Genomic DNA, 23,900 nt, shown 5'->3' on the forward strand with positions numbered 1-23,900 from the left:
AAGCAGTGTCACCTGGGAAGAGATAGTTTTCAGTTTATTTTCAGCCCAGATGAGGTTCAGAGCTGAGAAGGAATTTGATTACATAGCTGGGAACCAGACCAGTTCTAGGAACGGTGCTCTTGGTTCAATGAGACGAGGTTATAAGAAAACTTGATCCATTTATTCAAGAGTTGCCCTCATGAGAGGAGCATACATGTTCCCTGCAGCTCTCATTGTTCGGACCACTAGCCATAGTTCAGCTGCTTTCCTCTTCTCAACTGTCTGCCCATTGTAGGCATCTGACTTTGCAACTCCTGCCTTCAATTTTAAATCAAACTGTCTATAGTGTTGTGTGTTTGTTGGTAAACCAGGTCCAACCGATTTTAATTGAAATCTTAGTTTGCAAACCTCAAACCTCAGCAGCTCTTTTGTAAATATTCAGCCATTAGTAAAATGGGGAAAGTCAGCTGATAGTACCAAAGAGAAAAGAGGGAAGTGACTTTCTGTTTACTTGAGATAGACACACTAGTTTGACACTTTATCCTATATTCATCTCCCGTGTATCAGAGTGAGGGGAGAGTGTGTATTTGCATAGCTTTTATTTTTGGCTCTAGTACTCTCTATGTAGTGTATACTATACTTACTGCTTCAGTATATATTTATTTTGAGTAAGGAGAAAACAGAAATTATTATATTTTTAAACCAAGTAAACAAATATATCAGACTAAGGTACTGCAAGGCTTGATGGTGGTTATCTGAGAATTCATGGTGTTATTGTACATGTTTTTGTTCTCTTGGTAGAGTTCATAATCAAAAGATAATGGAGAAGTGCTTCTGCTTATAAAATTTGTCCATCATACTCTTCACTTGAAGGGAAAATATTGGGTCATTGGGAAAGTCATTATGCATTTTTCATTGAAAAATACATTATGACTTATCTGATGACCTGATAGCTTCATTAGGTTATAGCAGCTTGTTGCTTGTGAAGCAGACTAAGAACTGAGATAGAGAAACAGTTCATAGCTTGCTTCTCTTTTCTTCATCTCCTTCCTCCACTGCCCAGAACCAAAAAGATAAATGATTACAAAGGGTGGATCTAGGTTTTGATGGGCCTGAAATTCCTGTTACTTGGTGGGTTGGGGCATTTTAAAGAAAATACAAAATTATTTTTCTTTTTCTTTGCAAGTTAAACACACATACACCCCCATCCATGTGAACTCATTGCTTGCTGTTTGCCAGGTGAGGGACCCCAAAGCTTGAACTTCATTAGCCTTGTAAGTACTCTGCCCTTGGGCAAAGGCAAAACACTGATGGCCCCTCTCTGTTCTTCGGTTCCCCTGATGCCCCTCCTGGCTGAAAGTGGAGCCATCTTACACATCTTTAAAATTCTCAGCTCTATGAAATGCCTTCACCTTAACCATGACTTTTCTGGTTACCTAGTATTTCCTTGCTTCACGTGCACTAAAACTTCAAGCCTGATGCTTAACATGCAAAGGAAATCATAATCTTAACTACTATAAACTTTTTAACTACCTGCACATTACCTCCATCTGATTTCTTCCCTTAGGTCCTCTGCCTTCCACATGAGACCTTCTTCTAAAGGCCTTTCCTCCTTCATAATCTCCAGGGATATTAAAGAAATACGGAAACTAGATCTAGAATCCAATTAACTTGCCATTGACTGTTATATAACTGGGTGAATCACAGTTTAGTGGGACAGAAAATCTCCAGTTAATAGAAGCTGCCAAGAGTGGCAGAAGACCAGGTCCTGTTGCTCATATAATCTTCACTCCCCAGTGTGGAAAACACTAGGGTGGAGGTAGACGCTGAGCACGTAAACTGAGCAGCATATGTCTATGTAGATATGTCCGCTACACAGAGAGGGAAGGCAGACTGACGCAGCCAGGCCTGTAGATTCTTCAGGGTCCAGCAGATCATTGGGTCAGCAGCTTAAATGTAGGGAGTTTATAACTGCTATAGCGTTGCCTGTCCCACTTTACTAAGATGTGGCTGGTGTGTGTAGAATACCAAAGGACTGGGAAGCAGGAGGCAAGGCTTCTTATCAGTGGCTCCTCTCACTCCTACAGACTTGCTCCTATTAATCTGTTTCTACAGGCAGCGTCTTTCAGCTGCTTGCTTTTGATAGCTTTTTTGCCCCCGGATTTATCCTGTCAACAGCTCTATCTTGAGACAGGTGAGAGATTATTTAGGTGAGTACTGCATTTGGTGTTGATGTCACTTTAAATCACGTTTAGTGCAGTTAGAATGTTGAATCAGTGTGTCTTGGGGGCCTTAGATTTTTCTGTATGTGGCAGAGCCAATGACATTGAAGAGCTGTTTGCTACCAATCAGTGATGCATACCAGATGTATTGGGCTGTCAGAAAAGTCATGATGCATTTTTCTAATGCCAATATGTGATTAATAACTTCTGTGAATTAATACAGAAGGTGAGACTGGTATTTACTTTTTCACCAGAGGGAAAACAGAGTAAGAAGGATGCCTTCTATGTAGAGTCAGCTGCTAGGAGCTGGAAGTTCCTAGCTACTGATCATTCTTACAGACATTTATAACTCATTCTGTTAAATCCTCTCTTTGGTAAGCATAAACTGCCTTTTTTTACCTGGCAGAAACAAAGCATGCCATGAGAATGAAGTTTCTATTATTCTACATCAGCCAATTAACATGGTATCCAGCCATCAGAAAATTTAAGCAAACTGGATTCCCTATAATTAGTTATCTGTTGAATATGCCTGTGTGTGCCACAGCGTGTGAGTTACCGGATATCTGACGTCAAAACCGATCAAAAGGATTTTAGTTTATGTTAGAAATTGGCTGTTGTAAAGTTGTGTTTCCACTCCCAGGTATCAGGTGAATAGAGAATATAACAATACTTTCGGTTTCTTCTCTGTCTAGATGTATTGCTGGTCTTGAACATTAGTCCATTTGACAACGCCGGGGAGCTCAGCACATCAGTATGGCCAAGTATAAACTTATTATGCTAAGACATGGAGAGGGTGCTTGGAATAAAGAGAATCGCTTTTGTAGCTGGGTGGATCAGAAACTTAACAGTGAAGGAATGGAGGAAGCTCGGAACTGTGGGAAGCAACTCAAAGCACTAAACTTTGAGTTTGATCTCGTCTTCACATCTGTCCTTAACCGGTCCATCCACACAGCTTGGCTGATCCTGGAAGAGCTGGGGCAAGAATGGGTTCCTGTGGAAAGCTCCTGGCGTCTAAATGAGCGTCACTATGGAGCCTTGATCGGTCTCAATCGGGAGAAAATGGCTTTGAATCATGGTGAAGAACAAGTGAGACTCTGGAGAAGAAGCTACAGTGTGACCCCGCCTCCCATTGATGAGTCTCATCCTTACTACCATGAGATTTACAACGACCGGAGGTATAAAGTGTGTGATGTACCCTTGGATCAACTGCCTCGATCTGAAAGCTTAAAGGATGTTCTAGAGAGACTACTTCCCTATTGGAATGAAAGGATTGCTCCTGAAGTGTTAAGAGGCAAAACCATCCTGATATCTGCTCATGGAAATAGCAGTAGAGCACTCCTGAAACATCTGGAAGGTACTTATTAGAGGTGGTTAAGTGTTAAATTGGGCCTTAATCTAGAAACTAAGCTAATAATGATCATTGACATAATAGATATTCCTTTTTGATGACTCTTTATCACTTCAGATTTAAGAATGTTTTATAAATGAAAAATGTCTTTTTACATTCATATTGTCTGAAACAACTGTTTCCAAACTTTAGCAAGCATCAGAATCACCTGGAGAGCTTGGTCTAACACAGGTTACTGAGTCCACCCTCAGAGTTTTTGAATAAGTTGGTTTGAGGTGCAACTGAGAATTTGAATTTCTTAGATGTTTTCAGGTGATGCTGATGTTGCTTCTTGGAGTTGTGCGCTTTGAGAAGAGCTGATCTAAAGGATTACATGATTTTTGTTGTATTAAGATAAAAGGAAGCTAGGAAGGAAAGACTGTAGAAATGGTTTTGAAAGTAAATTTATTTGCCCACTTTCTTCCAACTTTGAACAATTATTCCTGTCTTATCAGACCTCGGTTTCCCAAGAAATTCTTTTCTTCCAGTCCTGTCTTTCCAAACCAGGCTGAGTTATTGTTTAGGGAAAGCTATCGGGAAAGAAAATTAAAGAATGGTTGGCTTATTGATTTGTCTCGACTACAAAATTTTGAAGCTAATCATAGCCTTAATTTTAACTACTTGATGTGGTATTCTTAATGTATTCTAAAATGGACTGTGTTGTTATCTTCTTAAGTTATATAAATTAGGGACCAGCAGTTGGTGTGATGGCTATGTATGTCACTGGACTCCCATGTAGTCGAGTCCTAGAACTGGTGTCTTAAACTTACACGAGGCGCGTGTGAGTGCATACCCAAGATCCTGAGAAGAGAATGGAGGAGAAGGCATTGTGGTGTTCCCATCCTCCATGGGGAGGTTGATTTCTCGCTTTCTGTCTCTCTGTTTCTCTCCATCTGTCTGGCAAGCACACGCACCCTATAGCAACATCCTCTCAAAAAAAAAAAAATTACATAAATTAAATGAACTCTTTTGAGGATTAAAGTTTGCCGATTTGGGACACCATGGATTGTACTAGGGGCTTTCTCACTCCCTCTTTTCCTTTACTAATCCCAGATAGTTGTGCTTTTTGAGTGGTGTGCTCTGCCCACAGTCTTCCTGTCTTTCTTCACTGTCAGCAGTTAGCTCACTGGTTTTAGATTGCTTTTCTCCATCCTTGTTATTTTGCTTTACTGAAAAGATTGACACCATATGTAAAATGAATAGAAATAGGTTATTGGTAACAAAACAAAGTGATCTTTAGTGTGTGGTTATTGTTCTCTAATTTTAATAACATGGCCAAGAGCCAAATCATTACTTGTATACCTGACATTCATCATTCATGGAGAGATTTAAAATATACAAACTATTAGCCATTAAAAACTTTATTAGCTAGACATGGTGGTGGTGGTGGTGGTGGTGTGTGTGTGTGTGTGTGTGTGTGTGTGTGTGTGTATCTTGTTTATTCAATTATATTAGGGTGTTGGGAAAGTCATGACGTACTTTTCAGTTTTTTCTATGCAAAAATATGTCATGACTTTCTCAACAACCCAATAAAAAAGAATCTATTCTTCTTTATTTAGAATAATAAGATATTTGATTAAATAACATATAACTTCATCACGAATGGATAGTAATACCTGATCGTTTGAAGAAGCATTGATGTTCCTAATAGGACAACCACAAAATGAAATTCAGAGAAGTTTCTGCCAGATGATATACTATGTCCAACCTTGGAAGCTCCTTTTTTTTTTTTTTCAGAGATGGGACTTAAATTTCATTGTGGCCAGGCTACTTTCCCTAGACAAAATGCCACTATATCCTTCAGGATACCCTCCACACCACCACCCCCGCTTTTCACTAGGGAATGCCTTCTTTAAAAGAAAGTTTCTACTGTTTACTCTTCACGTACCTTCAGGTTTAGATCTCTTTAAGATAATTCTGCAGCCCTAACCACCACTCATCTAGATACTCCCTCTAACTAGTGCCTTGGTGATTTAAACTATAGCTTCGTGATTTAAACTCTTAGTTATGGTTCTTTTTGAGGGGAATAAGAGGAACAAATGATAAAGAAGACTGTCACCATAGTGGGAATGGAGGGAGAATTTTCTGTAGAGGGTGGGTTTTGATATAGAAAAGCTTACTTTTCTACATTGGAGGGAGATTTTGAAACCATTGATACTTTATCAAAAAGTAATTTAGTGGGAACCAGCAGTTAGCGTAATGGCCATGTCACTGGACTCCCACGTAATCGACCGCGGTTCGCGTCTCGGACCCGGTGGCTTAAATCTCACGCCGGGCGCGTGTGCGTGCGTGCCCAAGATCCCGAGAGGAGAATGGAGGAGAAGGGATTGCGGCGTGACCATCCCCCCTGGGGGGTGATTTCTCGCTTTCTGTCTCTATGTCTCTGTCTGTCTGGCGAGCGCACGCGCCCTATAGCAAAAACCTCTCCAAAAAAAAAAAAAAAAAAGTAATTTAGTGGGATCAGCAGTTAGCGTAATGGCTATGTCGCTGGACTCCCATGTAGCTGACTGTGATTTGAGTTCCAGACCTGGTGGCTTAAACTCATACCGGGCGCTTGTGCGTGTGTGCCCAAGATCTGGAGAGGAGAAGGGATTGCAGCATGGCCATCCTCCCTGGGGAATGATTTCTCGCTTTCTGTCTCTGTGTCTCTCTCTTTCTGGTGAGCACATGCGCCCTATAGCAAAAATCTCTCTCTCAAAAAAAAAAAAAGTAATTTAGTCAAATGGTATACCTTCTTTGGAAAATCATCGGGTTTCCCAAAAAGATTAAACATAGAGTTACTACATGATTCAGCAATTCTGCTCCTAGGCATTTAACTGTATTAGTTTCCAAGTGCTGCTATAAGAAATTATCAAAAACTGACTGGGTTAAATAACAGAAATTATTTATCCAGTTTTGAAGAACTGGATATTCACCTGAAGAAAAATAGATCCCTATCTCTCAGCATTAACAAGAATCAATTCAAAATGAATCAAAGATTTAAAGGGAAAGCCTCAAACTATTAAACTATTAATAGAAAATATAGGAGAAACTCTTGAAGACATTGGAGTAAGCAAAGATTTCTTGAATAAGATCCCTAAACACAGGTAGTAATCTGCAAAATAGACAAGTGGGATTACATCAAGCTAAAAAGCTTCCTCACAGCAGAGAAAACAATAATTAAAGTGAAAAGACAACCCTCTTTTCAGGTGAAAATATTTGCAGGTTATTCCTCAGACAATGACTTGATATCCAGAATATATGGAGAACTCAAGCAGCTCACCCATTATAAAAAGAATAATCCAGTTTAAAAATGGGCAGATGAATAGACAGCTCTCCAAGGGAGAATACAGATGTCCAAAAGACATATAAAAAAAGGTTCAAAGTCTCTTGTTATAAGGGAAATGCAAATTAAAACTACAGTGACATACCATTTAACCTCAGGATGACTAGAATTAAAAAAAAAAAACAAAAACAAAAAACGAGTGCTGGCAAGGCTTTTAAACTGTTGGTAGAAATGTAAATTTGTATAATCTCTGTGGAAAACAATATGGAGGTTCCTCATAAATCTACAAATAGAACTACTATATCACCCAGTAATATTACTCCTTGGTATTTACCAAAAGGATAGGAAAACAGAAAGACACTAGCACATGCATGTTTATTACAGCATTATTCACAATTACTAAAATGTAGAACCATCCTAAATGTCCAAAAACTGATGACTGGTTTGAAAAACTGTGGCACATAAATACTATAGATTATTACTCAGCTATAAAAAACAATGAGACCAGGGCCGATAGGTGGTGTGGTGGTTAAAAGTGCTGGGTTCCCACATGGCTGACCATGATTCAAGTCCTGGACCTGGCAGCTTGGTTTCTCACTTTCTCTCTCTCTCTTCTCTCTCCTCTCTTCTCTCTCTCTGTCCCTCTCTGGTCAAATTGAAATAAACAGATGCATAAATAAATAAAGTTAAATGAAAAAAAAAAAAAAACAGAAAGCAATGAGACCTTGTCATTTGATTCAAAGTGGATGAATATGTTGAGCAAAATGATACAGGGTTTGAAAGGTACACACTGTATATCCCCACTCAATTTGTACCGAGGAGTAGCACTCTATGGAAGAAATGGAAAGATCTAAAGATATGATAATAGATAGAGTAAGTGTAGATACCATACACTATAAGGGAGAGGAGTGTATGATAGAGAGTGGATGTGAGGTGCAAAGGGTAGAAACATTTAACAGACAAAAAATGTAAAGTTGTCTTTAAAAAAATAGTATATATCATGATAGGGATTTTCTGGAAAAAGGGAAATTAATCTAAAAATTAAAAAATTTTATGGTAGATATGATAATGGTTGCATGATTCTAAATCTTTACTCAACTATGGAGTTTGAAAAAAAATCTTTTGGGGACTAAAACTCCTAAATCATGGTATCAACAGTGTTTTGTCCTCTATTTTGGCTCTAGGAGAGACTCCTTCCTTGCTTCTTACAGGTTCTGTTGTTTGCTAGCAATACTTATTGTTTCTTGGTTTGTAGAACCGTTACTCCAGTCCCCTCTCTGATGTTCTCCTGGTGTGTGTCTTCTCCAAATTTCTCCTTTTTATTAGGACAATAGTTTTGAATGAAGGCTCATTCTATGACCGTATTTTAACTTGATTATCTCACTTAAAGAACATATTTAAAACCATGGTGGTCAAGTGCGGTACATCAGGAGCCAGGTCCCACATGATATGACTGATCACAGTTTAAATTCCAGCCCTAGCAGTTTGAAAAGCACACCAGGGGTGCGTGTTTGTGTGTGTGTGTGCATGTATGTGTGTGTGCGCGTGCGCCCCAAATACTAACAAGATGCAGAAATGAAGGAAAAAGGATTGTGGTGTGACCATGCTCCATTGAGGAGTGCTGTCTCTCTCACTAATGAGTGTATCCACCCTCTGACAGTTTTCTAGAATGTTTTGTTGGGGGGAATTACAGACTTGAAATAGTGGAGTTGGGGGGACCAGCAGATGGTGTAATGGTTATGTCATTGACTCCCACATAGTCAACTGTGGTTGGAGACCCAGATCCGGTGGCTTCAAACTCAAGCTGGGTGCATGTACATGCAAACCCAAGATCCTGAGAGGAGAATGAAGGAGAGGGATTGGGGCCATTCCCCTGGGGGACTAGTTTTCACTTTCTGTCTCTCTGTCTGTCTCTCTCTCTCTCCGGCAAGTGCACGTGACCTATAGTAAAAATATCTCTCAAAAAAATAGTGGAGTTAGTGTGGGAAGAATTACTTTGTAGGAAGAGACTTGAAGGTGAACATGGAAGGCAGAAGGTTGGAAGATGTTCGCAGGAGAAGGAAGGCATATAAGGGAGGTAGAGAAGGAAAATGGTAGGGTGATGAAATTCAAGGACGGGAATTGACAGGAAAGCCAGAGTGTACAATTAGGCATAAACTCATGACCAGAGAGACAGATGAAGTATATGTGAAGATTGAAACTTGTCCACAGCAAAATATAAGGGTAGTTTGTAACTTTGGCCGCCACCCATCCTGAGAACAACTTTATTCATTTTAGCTTATAGTACCCTCTGGTGGTACTGCTCTTAAAATTCAAGGAATTCTTAGACACTGCTATGATTCCCTGTTGTGATTTACTCCTGTGCCTAATGGTAGAAGACGTCATTTCATCATTTTGTGTGCAAGAGATAGACTGGATTAGATTTTAGGAAGGACCACTTCTTATATTAATTAGCATCTCTTGTTTTAGGGATCCTCTAAGTGCCAATCTCTATTAACAAAGTTTCTCAGTGTGTATTGAAAAATCAGATCCAAGTATTCCATTGTCCCAGACATAAGAATTAAATATAAATGACTTTCCCAAGATCAGAAGGAAGGGTGTGTGCTATTTATGCCATGATATTTCTGTTAATTTTTTGAGATTATAGTCCTTTAAAGTTTATTATAGATGCATACATTCACTAGAATAAGAGTACCAGCATTTGTCCTATCGTCTCTCGTGTCTAACATTGATGAGCTCAAGTCACAGGGCTTTGTGTGATTTGATAAATCCCCGACTTAAAAGAAAGATTTCAGTGAATTTAGATGTTAACTTTTCAAAACTCCAGAAATTAAGTGAATCTCCCTTACTTTGGGACAGTAATAAAGATTTTTTTTTTTCTTATGGGAAGAGCTACATGCCACTTTGTGTTATATATTTATGTGGTAAAAAATAAAATAATAAAATTTACTACCTTGATTGCCAATTTATGTTTATTATAAAGTTATATGACCTTGAACCCCCAATTTCTGGTTAGCATATGCTATCCCAAAGCAATTACTTTTACTTGTAATAGTGCCCCAGCTTGGACTATAAATTATGTGGTCATCTTTACCAAGATGTTAGCTTTTATTAGTATTACAAATTGATCCTTAAAATGGACATAACCATGGTTCCATATTTCCTATACACACAGAAATTGCTCAGTTTCTTTGTATTCATTACAACATAAAAATGCTTGTGGTTGTAGATTCATTTGATTCCTAGTCAGGCTAGCTACAAATGTTTATGTAAAATTATTTTCTATAAAATGGGCTTTTTAATGTAACTTGGGTGACTTTTCTCTAATTTGTTCTTAAACTTGAGAAACTTAAAGTATTTTACCTACTGCTGGGGAGGCATATGGTAACTGATAGAATTGGTAATGGTATATTGTCCCATCATAAAAATGCATCCTTACTGTTTAAAAACTGTAACATTAGAGTGTGAGGAATGATGACCCAGTTAAATAACTAACTGAAATATTGGTCTACCCTGAAATCTTAATGTGCCTTAAGATATTTCTACTGAAAGTACACTAGCATTACTCATCTACTTGTAGATCTGCTCTGGGACCTATCATCTATCTATACCCCAACAATGCAGGGTGTTGGTTCTTAAGATGGGAAGTTTGTCCCAACTAGGATATTCCCTATAGACAGTTAAATTCTGACTTACACTTCTTCCATTCGTGGGAAAGAAAAGAGGTACTTTTGAAGAAAAAGAAAACCTAAAGAGACTACAAATGACTTGGCTGTGGTCATTCATAATCAGTTGGAATTATGAACTCTACCCAAAACCAAGTTCACTGAGTCTCTACACACTTAGATTTTCTTATGGTCATTTTTTTTTTTTCTGGAAAGTATCCCCTTCGTCAATCTATTCTTTTTTTGGAATACTATGTTGTAAGAAGCTGAGTTGAGAGCATCCTTGGTACATAAATCATAAAAAGGTAAGTTACTACATCAGTGAGTCTTAAATTATTACTGCTGTTATTACATTTGCAGTTACCTAGCACATCTATATAAAGTGACCTTATTTTGAGTGCATATCATGTTCCAAGCACAGTTCTAGACATTTTTACATACAGAGAGTCTTCCAAAAGTTAATGGAAAATACATAGTAGGGAAAAAGCATGCATAGATTTCATATTTTTGTACTGAAATAAACTCATACTTTAATTACATTTTTCATGAATTTTTTGAAGTAACTTCATGCATAGCTTGTTTACTGTAGGAATTAGTGAGATTCTGAACTTTCTGGAATACTGTGGTTCAATACTGTTTTATTTGGCTGTTTAGTGTACTCTGGTTGTATTTTTTTTTCTTTTTCTGTTTTTAAGTTTGCTTATTTATTTATTTATTTTACATACTTTCACTGAACATCACCACAACATACAAAATGCAATTTTCCAGCCAGCATACACTGTAAAGTGGCTTAATCATACATGTTATCATCAACAAATATTTTTTCACTTCTTGTGTGTATGTATATATATTTTCCCCCCTATTTCTCACCCTCTACCATTTTCCATCCTCCTCCCACCCTGTCTCTGATATCTGCAGTTGTTTTCCATTCCTTTATTCTTTCCCACGTTATATTGATTCACAAAATATCTGAATTAATCTAAATACTTTCAGTAGTAAGTTCAGCTGATATATACATATCTGTGAACAAAAGTTGACTTTAGGCATGAAACTCTATGGGTAGAATGAATATACAACAAAATAGCACATAACTGAGGCTATATAGCTTACTGTGATTACTATATAGATATTTCTTCAATACATTTTTTTTTTAATTTCAAGAAAGGCAGTTTCAGCTTTAATAAATCAAAATCAAAAGATGTTAAGAGAACTTTGCTTAATACTTAAAGCTAGGAAACAGGTTAGGATTCTATTCAAATAGTAGGTACATGGACCTGTCCACAACTCGAGAGAAGACAAAACTCCTTAATACTGGAAAACAAAGCATAGAAGATCAGTGATGTTTTAGTCAAAAGTCATAAAATTCTGTTTCACCAGTTCAAACTCATGACTTCATCTTCTGTTGTGGTCTGATCTTTCCATTTAAATTCTGGAAGATAATGTTCCACTCTGGACTTGTCCCTACCATTAAGCTGACCGTTATCTTAGTTGTTTTAGAACTCTTATTTCTGTGTGTCTGACTTTAGTTTTCCTGGGGTAGCAGTGCCTTCAGCAATTCTTGGAGAGCTGTTCCGGTGTTGGGAAATTCTTTCAGGTTTTGATTACCTGAGAATGTTCTTGTCTTCTTTTCTCATATGAAGGATAATCTTGCTGGGTATAGTATTCTTGGTTGAAATGGTTTTTCACTCAACACTTTAAATATATTTTCCCATTCTTTCCTTGCCTGCATTGTTTCTGATGAGAGGTCTGCTGTTAGCCTGATGGGATATCCTTTGTAGGTAACTTGACGTTTCTCTCTTGACAATCTGAGTATCTTGTCTTTGTCTGTGGTTTTGGTCATTCTGGCTATAATGTGTGTGGGGGAAGATCTTCTTGGGTTGATCCTATTTGGGGTCTTTTGTATTTCTTGGGACTGGATCTCTGAATGCCTCTCTAGGTTTGGAAAAAATTTTTCCAGGATTTCATGGAATAGATTGTTAATGCCCTGATTAGTCTCTTCATTTTCTGGGATACCGGTTACCCGGATGTTTGGATATTTAATGGTATCTAGTATTTCTTACATATTTTTCTCATTTTGGGGGCTTGTAGTCCAGCGATTCTGTCTTCTACATCTGAGGTTCGATTTTCTGTATGATCTAATCTGCCTTTAATGCTTTGAAAGGAGGTTTTGACTTCCTGTAGTATGGCCTTCATCTCCAACGGTTCTATTTTATTCTTTTTATAGTGTGTATTTCCTCTTTCAGGTCTCCCAAGAACTTCCTCACCTCCTGGAACTCAGTGACTTTTTTCTTTTGGTGTTCATTGCCTCTCTTCTCTTCCATCTCTGCTAGTTTTGTCACTATGAATACTCTAAATTCTTTGTAAGACATTTCCATGAGTTCCATTGTACTGTCTGGATGAAGAGGAGTTATTCTTTTCCTTTGGGGGTGAGGTATTTTCTTGGTTTTGCATATTTCTTGTGCCTCTGTGGTGATTTCTAGTCATCTGATGGGTTATTTGTTTCTTCCCAATTTCTAAAAGATCAATCTGAGTGATCAGAGGCACACAGGAAGATGTGGTCTGCCAACTCTTTGGCATTGTGTTTTTCTCCCTTTGTGTCGCAGATTCAGTGGGAGTTGAGGAATATGAGGACCCAAGTAGTATTTTGGCAAACTTTTCACTTAGACTTGTCTAGACACTTAGTGGTTGGAGGCAGGGTAAATACTCAGCAGAACATCTCTTCATTGCTCTTATTTCTGAAATCACTAGATCTCAACTCTCATGGCAGACTCCACTCTGGTTGTATTTTTAAATTTTATTTTTGTTTCATGGATTGCTAAGCTCTTTAGCTTAAAGAAAATGTTTTAATAAAATGGAGCAAACTACTGATACATCCAGTGTTGTGGATGACTCACAACTGCATTATGCTAAGTGAAAGAAGCTATGCTGGGGACCAGCAGTTAGCGTAATGGCTATGTCACTGGACTCCTATGTAGTCGACTGTGGTTCGCGTCCCAGACCCGGTGGCTTAAAAACTCACGCCGGGTGTGTGTGCATGCGTGCCCAAGATCCTGAGAGGGGAATGGAGGAGAAGGGATTGTGGCGTGGCCATACACCCTGGGGGGTGATTTCTCGCTTTCTGTCTCTCTGTCTGTCTCTGTCTGTCTGGTGAGCGTACGTGCCCTATGGCAAAAACCTCTCCCCCAAAAAAAGAAGCTGTGCTGAATAAACTGTATTGCATGATTCCATTTATATGCCATTTTGTGAAAAGCAAAGCTATCAGGACAGGATACAGATCAGAGGAGGAAAGTAGACTGCAAAGTGCACAAGGGAATTTTTGGAGATTATAGAACTATAGCCTTTTTTTATTTTTATTTATTTTTTTAAGAGACTTTTTTGCCATAAGTCTCATGTGTTCACCAGGGAGGGAGGGAGAGAGAGAGAGAAAGAGAATGTGAGAAATCCCCTCCCCCCAAGGGGTAATGGCCATGCTACAATCCTTTCTCCTCCATTCTCCTCTCAGCCTTTTGGACATGCACACACACGCCCAGTGTGAGTTTCAACCAACAGGTTCTGGGAGTAGAACCATAGTTGGCCATGTGGGGGTCCAGTGGCCTAACTGCTACGCCATCTGCTGGTCCTGAACTATTCTATATCTTGGTTACTGGTGGTTACACTACTGTTTTTTTTAGACGTCAAAACTTATAGAACCATATGCTAAAAAGAGTGAATTTTGTTGTATATAAATCATACCAAAAAAAACCCTGCTTTTCCAGGGAAATTGCCGTTGCCTTAATTGAGACATTGTCTTTTGTTCAACACAATAATAAATTTGTTCCATAAAGTAGATTAGTTTGATGGTCAGTTAGCTAAATTAAATGAAGATCACTACATAAAACTACTGTGCCTTCAAAAATGAAGCTAGAGGGCCTTTGCTGTGCTTTCGAAGACCTACAGGAGTTGACTTTATTTAGCACCTAATCCAAGGTCAGGTTAGGGATTCACCTTTTAAGTTCCTACTTCATGAGAAGTCATATATAAGCTGTTGGACCATGAAGTTTTGTTAGAGAGTCTTGCTAATGTTACTTGTAGGTTGTTAAGCTCTTCTAATAAAGGCTTTTCCATTCTAGAACTGTCAATGCCTATTTGCCACCAAATTCTGTAGTCTTAATGGGGCTTTCATCTGATTATTTTCCTGTTCATAACTACCTAGTCTAGGACTAACAAGGATCTCCTAGATTTGACACAGGAAATGGTATATTGAGAGGCAAATGTTACTGGTTTAGAGTTAAGTAATACTCTTTATAAGGTTTGCAAACATAGGAACCACATGTCAGTGCCTAGGCCAGGCTTCTTGGCTTATAAGGATGTCCTGTACCCTGTCAAATGTCAAATATAATGTCTTTGCTTATAAATTGTTTATAATTTTTAAATTGCTTTATTTTCAATCAGATTATAGTTCTAAATACTTTAAAAATAAAGAGGACAAAACAAGACATATGGAAATTGTCTTACTATTATATAGTAAGGGACTGCTTCACTGATTTTCAGAAACATAAAAACTATCTAGACTGGGCTAGTAAGTCCAGGTTTAAGCAGACCTCACCTCCAGATGGTCAGACGCACTTTCACAAAGCACCATCACGAGAACGTCTAACATGGGCTCAGTGAGTGTCTGAAAGCACCCTGTTCTGTAGTGTTCCAGACAGGCGTGTATTTCTTTCTCTGTGGTTGGCATAGTCACTTCCTGTTTGTTTCCTGCTGGCCCACAGTGAAGGAAAAGCCAGGTACTGAACTGAAGCATTGGATATATTGCATCTTGCCAGAGGAAGCAGATTGTTTAGTCTGGGTTCAAGCACAGGACTAGGCAGTTTCAAGTTTGGAATAAGAACAGCATGCAAGACATTCTTGGAAGACATACTTGACCCCTGAAGAATTGTGTGCAGCCACACACAGACGAAGGCAAAGAGGTGGTGCATGAAATTAGAGAATCAAGGAGGAGAGGTCAGCTGGGGCTAGCTGTGGGGATGGGGACTGACAAGTTAGTCACCTTTGGCATTTTAATGTGATTATTTTCAGAAGCAGCAAATTTAGGCCTCTCTTCTGTGAGGTAAACAAATATCTAATGGTATGGTTGAACTTTTTTTTATTGATTGATTTATCGAAACCTTTATTTTTAAATACTATATATGCTATTCTCTCAAATTAAATGCAGAGTAGATTTTTTTTCCTATTCTAAATTAGAGGCCATTATTCTATTATCATATAATTAAATAACCCATTTCCAATTATTCCCCCAGTCTATCTTTAAGTTGTACACATGAGAGGACTTCAAAAAGTTCACAGAAATTGGAATTAAAGTATAAATTTATTTTGGCCCCAAAAAATCTGGGGGTTGTTGCACAGTTTTTTCCTAATACACCTTTTCCATGAACTTCAAAAAAAATTATTTCTTCCATGAGGGCGAGAGACAGAGATAGATATTCAGAGACAGAGATAGGCACTCCCAACAGGGTGTTGATGCCACAATCCACAGCCTGCTTCAGCCAGCCTGGGATCATGGATACACCCATCTACGTACTTGGAGAGGGCACTGATTGCAAACCCAGAACCTTCCCATGTGTTTCAGCCTCACAGAATGTTGTATTTTACTTCTGTACTACCAGCTGGCCCCAATTTTGAAGACCCCTTGTATATAGCATTACAGAATCTAAAATTAGAAATGAATTTTATCTATGAAATTAAAAATTTCTTCCTTTAGCTCGTATTGGCAATAAAAGAGTATAGAACTCTTACCACAGCTGTCCATCAGCGATGTTTGCATTGTGACTTACTCAACTGGGAAAGGGACGTTGACGGATGGGTGTCACCTCACAGTTGAAGGAGTCGATGGGAATTGTCTTCCTAATCCCAGCACAGAATTAGGGTTTCCTCTTGTCTTGTAACAAGGCTTTCTGTCTCCCTGAACAACTCCTGTTTCCCGAAATTTAAAGATTTTTGAGCAAACACTTTAGAGAAAACCAGAGAATATATAGAAGACATTTCACTTGAATTGTTTGCTTTATTAGCCCAAGATGTAAACAACTTTTTGTCAGTGGCCCAGAACTGTTTAATCTTCTCTTTTTCTCTTGAAAAAGAGGTGTGTGGAGGGAGTTATGAGGGGCCACAGTCTTTCATTAAGGCATTCTAATAAAACTAGGTTTAACTTGAAAGCCCAGAGAGTTGGAATTCATTCAATTTAGCTATGTTCCCAGAGTCCATTAAACCAAGTCCTGTTTTTGGTACAAGGGATACACCTGTATGGGAATTAGACACCAGAGGCCCTTCCTTTCGTGGAAATATGTTTTCCTTTTGATCAGATTTGACCAATGTTGAATCTCTTGGAGTGCTTTCCTATCAAGGTTATATATTTTAAATTTTTCTGTTACTGTTTTATTCCTTATAACCTTTAGTTATATGTAAAAGTAGGCTCATATAATAAATATAGTTGCAATGTGTTTCTTTAGTATATTTAGTGGGTCATATAGCTAAGTAATTTCTGGGTTGTAGGTGTCAACCCACAGTGCTACTTAGAGCTGAACAAACATTTACTGATTCCTGCAGTGGGTAAGGCACTGTCCGAAGAGCATGGGGGGGGGGCATAGGAATAGATAAAACATAGCTCCTGTTCTCAAGGAATCTATATAATCCTAGTGGGAGAAACAAACACTTGCACAAGTGTCCCTAACCGTCAGTGCATGTACAGCATGCACAACAGTTTGTCTTTAGTTCCTGTTTCTGCTGCAGTGACTTGGGGGAGGTGATGTTAGGTGCAGATTTGACTTTTTGAAGTTAGTTCTATATGTAGAAAATGAGGTTGTTTGAATAGCTCCCCATTTTGGCTCTGGACTTACCCTAAGTGTTCTTTCTTTCTTTCTTTCTTCTTTTTTTTTTTTTTTTGAAGAGGTTTTTGCTATAGGACACGTGCACTTGCCAGACAGACAGAGAGAGACAGAAAGGGAGAAATCACCCCCTAGGAGGGATGGCCTCACCACAATCCCTTCTCCTCTTGGGATCTTGGGCACACACGCGCATGTGCCCAGTGTGAGTTTTAAGCCACCAGGTCCAGTACGCAAACCACGGTCAACTACATGGGAGTCCAGTGACATAGCCATTATGCTAACTGCTGGTCCCAATGTTCTTTCTTTCTTGAGCTATCCTAGTTATTTAACTCGACTGCATTTAACTCTTAGATGCTCTTACCTGAAGAGTCAATAATTAAAGACACTAGTCCAGAATCCATGAAGAGGTGGCTGCAGAGGGACAGGGATGGAGAGGGTAGATGCAGGATGAGGGCTGAGTGACACTTCTCTTTAGGACATTTGAGGAGATACATACACACACAAACACACACACACATACATAAATATATATATATATCATCTGAGCCAGTTATCAGGGGAGGTGATATCTAGCCACTCGTTTTAACTTTGATGTGATGTTCCAGTGAATGAAGTTGCAAGAGGATGTTACATAATACTGAATTAATTCAGTTTGGTTTAATCCAGGACAGATGCATTATTTAGCCTTAGGAGTTCTGCATGCTTAACTTTCTTAGGATGAAGTATGTAGCTCATGCTGAAATTGAGTAATGGCTTCACTGTGGTTTTTCCTAATTTGTTATTTTAAAATTCCAGTCACTTAAGTCTCACTGACTGATTATTAACTAGTCTAAGTATTTAAAATATTTGTGTGTAATTAGTCTGCTGTGTGAATGAATTGAGTAGTCATTAGAGTGGAATGTGTTAACTCTATTTATTGGAAACATTTATATTTTTGATGAGCTCTAGTTCTGGTGGCCTTTGTTTAGTTGGCTCTTCAGTTTGGTCCTACACAAAAGTGGGTTTTTAGCTAAACCATAGACATGAGCTTAAGAGAACTGCCGTTAAAGAGAGGACCTGTTGGATTTGTTGATCTGTAGTCATGGTTAGACAAGCTAGTCCCATGTGTGCTTCTAGCCTCTTGCCAAAGATCTGGAATTCATTTCAAAGGTCACAGGAAGCAGCCCCTAAACCTGACCTATCATGATCCTGCTTGTAAGTTATTCAAGGAGATGGGACAAACCTAATTGTGCCCTTTACCAATCCTGGAAACACTGGATGCTGGTGTCCAGTTAGTACCAGCCTTTTACAAGGGCAGAGCATACTTGAACATTCTCCTGTCCCGTTCGGTGGTGGTGGAAATAACAGTAATAAACAAGTCAGATGACTAGAGTTTAAGTTCTGAGATTTGAAAGCAACAACACTGAAAAGTCCATTTCCTATCTTTTTTTTTTTTTTTTTTGAGAAAGATTTTTGCTTTAGGGCATGTGCACTTGCCAGAGAGACAGAGAGAGAGAGAGAGACAGACAGACAGACAGACAGAAAGCGAGAAATCACCTCCCCCCAGGGGTGTTGGCCATGCTACAGTCTCTTTCATTTTTCTCGTGATCTTGGGCATGTAGGCACATGCGCCCAGTGTGTTTTAAGCTGCCAGGTCCTGGACTTGAACTGCGGTTGACTCCGTGGGAGTCCGGTGACATAACCATTACGCCATCTGCTGGGCCCCTCCACTTACTATCTTAATATTCTTATGACCTAAGAAGATTTATTTAACTTCTCTGGACCTGTTTTGCTTGTTCGTTCATAAACTTATTTGTTTATTACTTTTGTAAGTGAGAGAGAGGGACAGCACCTCCAACAGGGTCCTGAAACTATGACTCATCTTCAGTTCCAGCCAGCCGTGGATTATGGACATACAGGTACCCAGACTACTCAGGGAAGTCTCTGGACTTGAACCAGGAATCTTCCCATGTGAGATTGCTTTGCAGAGCCTCACACTTTACTGCTGTACCATTGTCTGGATTTGTTTAATATTTTTTAGCAACTTTATTGAGATATAATTTATATAACATACAATTTATCATTTTTTTTTTTTGGAGAGGTTTTTGCTATAGGGAGCGTGCACTCGCCAGAAAGACAGACAGAGACAGAGAGACAGAAAGCGAGAAATCACCCCCCAGCAGGGATGGCCACACCGCAATCTCTTCTCCTCCATTCTCCTCTCGGGATCTTGGGCATGCACGCACACGTGCCCGGAGTTAGTTTAAGCCACCAGGTCCTGGACTCGAACCACAGTTGACTACATGGGAGTCCAGCGACATAGCCATTACACTAACTGCTGGTCCCCCCATCATTATTTAAAGTATATAAATCAATGGCTTTTAGTATATTCACAGATTTATAAATAGGTCACCACAATCAATTTTAAGACCACTGCTTCCAAAATAAGCTTTGTAACCCCCTTAGCTATCACTATGGGCCATTCCCCAATCCTGCCTGCCATAGGCAACTATTAATTTAGTTTATGTCATTATAGTTTTGCCTATTCTGGACATGTTAGATAAAAGGAATCATAATATGTGGTCCTTTGACTGACTTCTTTTACATTGCATGTTTTCAAGGTTTATCCATGTTGTGGCATGTGTCAGCATGTCCTTCCTTTGTGTTGCCAAATGATATTCCATTTTATGTATATTACCTATTTGATTTATCCATTCATTAGTTGATGGACATTTGTGTTGTTTCCACTTTTTGGATATTTTGAAAGCTGTTGCTGTGAAGGTTGCTGTACAAGTTTTTATGTGACCTGTTTCATTTCTCTTGGGTATATGCCTAGAAGTGCAATTAATTGGTTTATATGGTAATTCTGTGCTTAACTGTTTGAGAAATTAACATGCTATTTACCAAAGAGGCTACAAGATTTTGCATTCCTACTTTTACAATTTACTGTATATGATCCTAGTTCTCTATATCTTCGTTAACACTTGTTTATAACCTGAATTTTTGCTTATAGCTATTTAAGTGGTTACATAGTATCTCATTGTGGTTTTAATTTGTTATTTTCCTGATTCCTAATGATGTTGAGCACGTTTTAATGTGCTTATTAGCTATTTGTATCTCTTTTTTGAAAAAGATGTCTGTTCAGATCATTTGCCCACTTATTTGGGGTTTTTTTTGTAAATTTATTTATTATTAGTAAATTGCAGTTGTTCTTTATATATCCTAGATACAAATCCATTTTCAGATATGATTTGCCAAAAATTTCTCCTATTCTGGGACCAGCAGTTGGTGTAATGGCTATGTCGCTGGACTCCCATGTAGTCGACTGCAGTTTGAGTCCTGAACCCGGTGGCTTAAAATCATGCCTGGCGCATGTGCGTGCATGCCCAAGATTCCAAGAGGAGAATGGAGGAGAAGAGATTGCGGCATGGCCATCCCCCCGGGGGATGATTTCTCACTTTCTGTCTTTAAAAAAAAAAAAATTAAGAAAAAATTTCTTCTATTCTCTTGGTTGTCTTTTTCTTGTTTTTGATAAGTGCTTTGAAACATTAACATTTTAAAATTTTATTTGCCCACTTTATTTTTCTTTTATTGTTTGTGCTTTTCGTGTTATATCTAAGAAACCATGACCTGATTCAAGGTCATGAAGCTCTTGCTGTTATGTTTTCATGTAATAGTTTTATAGATTTAGCTCTTATAGCTAAAGCTTTGATCTATTTCGAGTTCATTTTTATGTATTATATGAAGTAGGGGTTCAGCTTCATTCTTTCGCATATGGATATGCTATTATTCCAGTACCATTTATTGAACAAGCTACTTTTTTATGCATTTAACTATCTTGGTACACTTGTTGAAAATCAGTTGGTTGAAAATGTCAGGGTTGGGACCAGCAGTTGGCATAATGGCTATTCCTCTGGACTCTCATATAGTCAACTACTGTTCAAGTCCCAGACCCAGTGGCTTAAACTCACACTGGGCGCGTGTGCGTGTGTTTCCAAGATCCTGAGAGGAGAATGGAGGAGAAGGGATTGTGGTGTTGCCATCCCCCCTGTGGGGTGATTTCTTGCTTTCTGTCTCTTTGTCTCTCTCTTTCTGTTGAGCACACGCAACCTATAGCAAAAACCTCTCCAAAATAAGAAAGAAAATGTCTGTTTTGGAGTTTCACTACTTCTCTTTCATAGATCTGTATGTCTGTGAGTGTGTGAGTAACACAAACCACATTATCTTCTACAGTGCTATTGCTATGGCTTTGTAGTATTTTAATCAGGAATCTTGAGTCCCTCAACTTTGGTCTTTTTAAAGATTGTTTTGACTGTTCTCAGTGTCTTGAATTTCCATATGAGTTTTAGTATCAGCTTGCTGGTTTCCACACACACACAAAAAAACACAAAATCATCTGAGATTTTCATAGGTATTGTGTTGAATCTGCATGTTAATTTAGGGAATATTCTCGTATTAATAATAAGTCTTCAAAGCCATGAAGCATGAGATGTCTTTCCATATATTTAGATCTTTTCTGATTTGAACACGTGTGGTATTCATAGTACTTCTTTGGTTAATTTATTCTTAGTATTTTATTCTCCTTGATGTAGTAAATTTAATTGTTTACTTCATTTCACTTTTGTGTTGCTCATTGCTATTGTACAGAATGCATTAGAATATTTCTATGTTGACCTTATACAGCCTTGCTGAACTTGTTTATTAGTTCTCCTAGGTTTTTGGTGGGATCATATGATCTCTAAACAGAGATGATTTCACATCTTTCTTTCCAATCTGGATGCCTTTTATTTCATTTTCTTGCCTAGTTACCCTAGATGGAATCTCCAGTATGATGTGGAATGTTTAGTCATTTAAAAATAAAATCCTGGGTCCTAGAATTTAAGTAAATCTTAATAGTTGGCGAGATTGTAATCTGAGATGCCACTGTTAAGTATACTCATCATTTTCTACTTATCTGGTAAACTGTAGTTCAACAGTCATTTATTACTAGTTATCTCCTAACAAATTGATTTTTTCAATGAAAATTTAAATTAACTGGATAAATCTATAAAACCCATCTTTCCACTTCAGAAAGCAACATGCTTACAGACTCGAGAAACAGATAAAACATGTGCAATAGGTTAATGCCAGCAGTACTCGGTGTTCTCATGTTTCTCAGAACTCTCAGGTACCTCTGCTTTTCTTAACCATTAAGAACACAAAAGTGCTAGCCGATGGTGTGGTGGTTAAGGCTGCTGGATCCCACATGATCAACTGTGTGGTTCAAGTCCCAGACCCAGCAGCTTGAAAAACATGCCAGGTGTGTGTGAACATGTGCCTAAAATCCCAAAAGGAGAAATGAAAGAGAAGAGATTGCAGCCTGACTCTTCCCTGTGAGGAGCGCTTTCTCACCTTTTCCCTCTCTCTGTCTCCTTCTCCCTTCCTCCTTCCCTCCATTGCAAGCTCATGCACTCTCTACTCAATTAAAAAATTAATAATAACCAAACCTAGAGAGGCACTCAAATATCCAGACTAAAAAAATACAAAGGACCCCACATAGAATCAACCCAAGATCTCATAGCTAGATTAACCAAAACCATAGACAAAGACAAGATACTAAGATTGGCAAGAGAAAAATGTCAAGTCAATTACAAAGGCTATCCCATCAGGCAAACACTGAACTTCTCATCAAATACAATGCAAGCAAGGAGAGAATGAGGAAATATATTCAAAGTGTTAAATGAAAAACAATTCCAACCAAGAATACTATACACAGCAAGATTATCCTTTATATGGGAAGAAAAGACAAAAACATTCTCAGATAAACAAAACCTGAAAGAATTACCAACACCAGACCAGCTCTCCAAGAATTGCTGAAGGCACTGCTATCCCAGGAAAACTGAAGTCAGACACACAGAAATAAGAGTACAAGAAACAACCAAGAGAATGGCTAGCCTAATGGTACAGACAAATCTGGAGTTGAATGTTAACTTCCAGAGTTTAAATGGAAAGATTAGACCACAGAAACACTGCAAATTCAATAGAAGAGAGATTAATTACATGAGTCTAAACTACTGTATTAGAATTTTTTGACTTTAGACTAAAACATTACTGATTTTCATCAATACTTTGATTTCCATATTTAAGGATTTTTGTCTTCTCTTGAACTGTTGATAGGTTCATCTACCTACTGTTTTAAATGAATCCTATCCTTTTTCCTGGCTTTAATTTTTAAGTAAATTTCTCTTAGCATTTTTTATTTTTGATCTATTAAAACTAAAACCTTTTTTAATTAAAAAATGCATTGAAGAATACCTATTAATATCTATTTAATGACTGTAGTAAGCTATATAGCCCCAGCGAGGTGCTACTTTATAGTATGTTCACTTTACTCACTGAGGTTAACGCCTGAAGTCAGACATGCACTTAGAAATATGTATATATCAGCTGTGCTTGCTATTGAAAGTCTTTAAATTAGTTGAGATCTTTAGTGAACCAATAAAATGTGAAAAAAAAAAAGGAATGGAAAACAACTGGACATACCAGAGACAGTGTGGGAGAATG

The 23,900-nt window shown here is 38.3% G+C and overlaps 1 protein-coding gene across 2 annotated transcripts in view; it reads left to right on the forward strand.

The window, feature by feature from the left end:
- BPGM (bisphosphoglycerate mutase) overlaps window positions 1-23,900 on the forward strand; it is a 39,228-nt gene that overhangs the window by 10,116 nt on the left and 5,212 nt on the right. For both annotated transcript variants that reach the window (XM_006144996.3, XM_006144997.3), the window contains exon 2: window positions 2,894-3,555. In XM_006144996.3, coding sequence (XP_006145058.1) covers window positions 2,955-3,555 — 601 coding nt within the window. In that variant the 5' untranslated portion in view covers window positions 2,894-2,954. The remainder of the gene's footprint in view (window positions 1-2,893; window positions 3,556-23,900) is intronic.

This window comes from Tupaia chinensis, unplaced genomic scaffold, assembly GCF_000334495.1.
Source record: "Tupaia chinensis unplaced genomic scaffold, TupChi_1.0 Scaffold000140_1, whole genome shotgun sequence".
Lineage (NCBI taxonomy): Eukaryota > Metazoa > Chordata > Mammalia > Scandentia > Tupaiidae > Tupaia > Tupaia belangeri.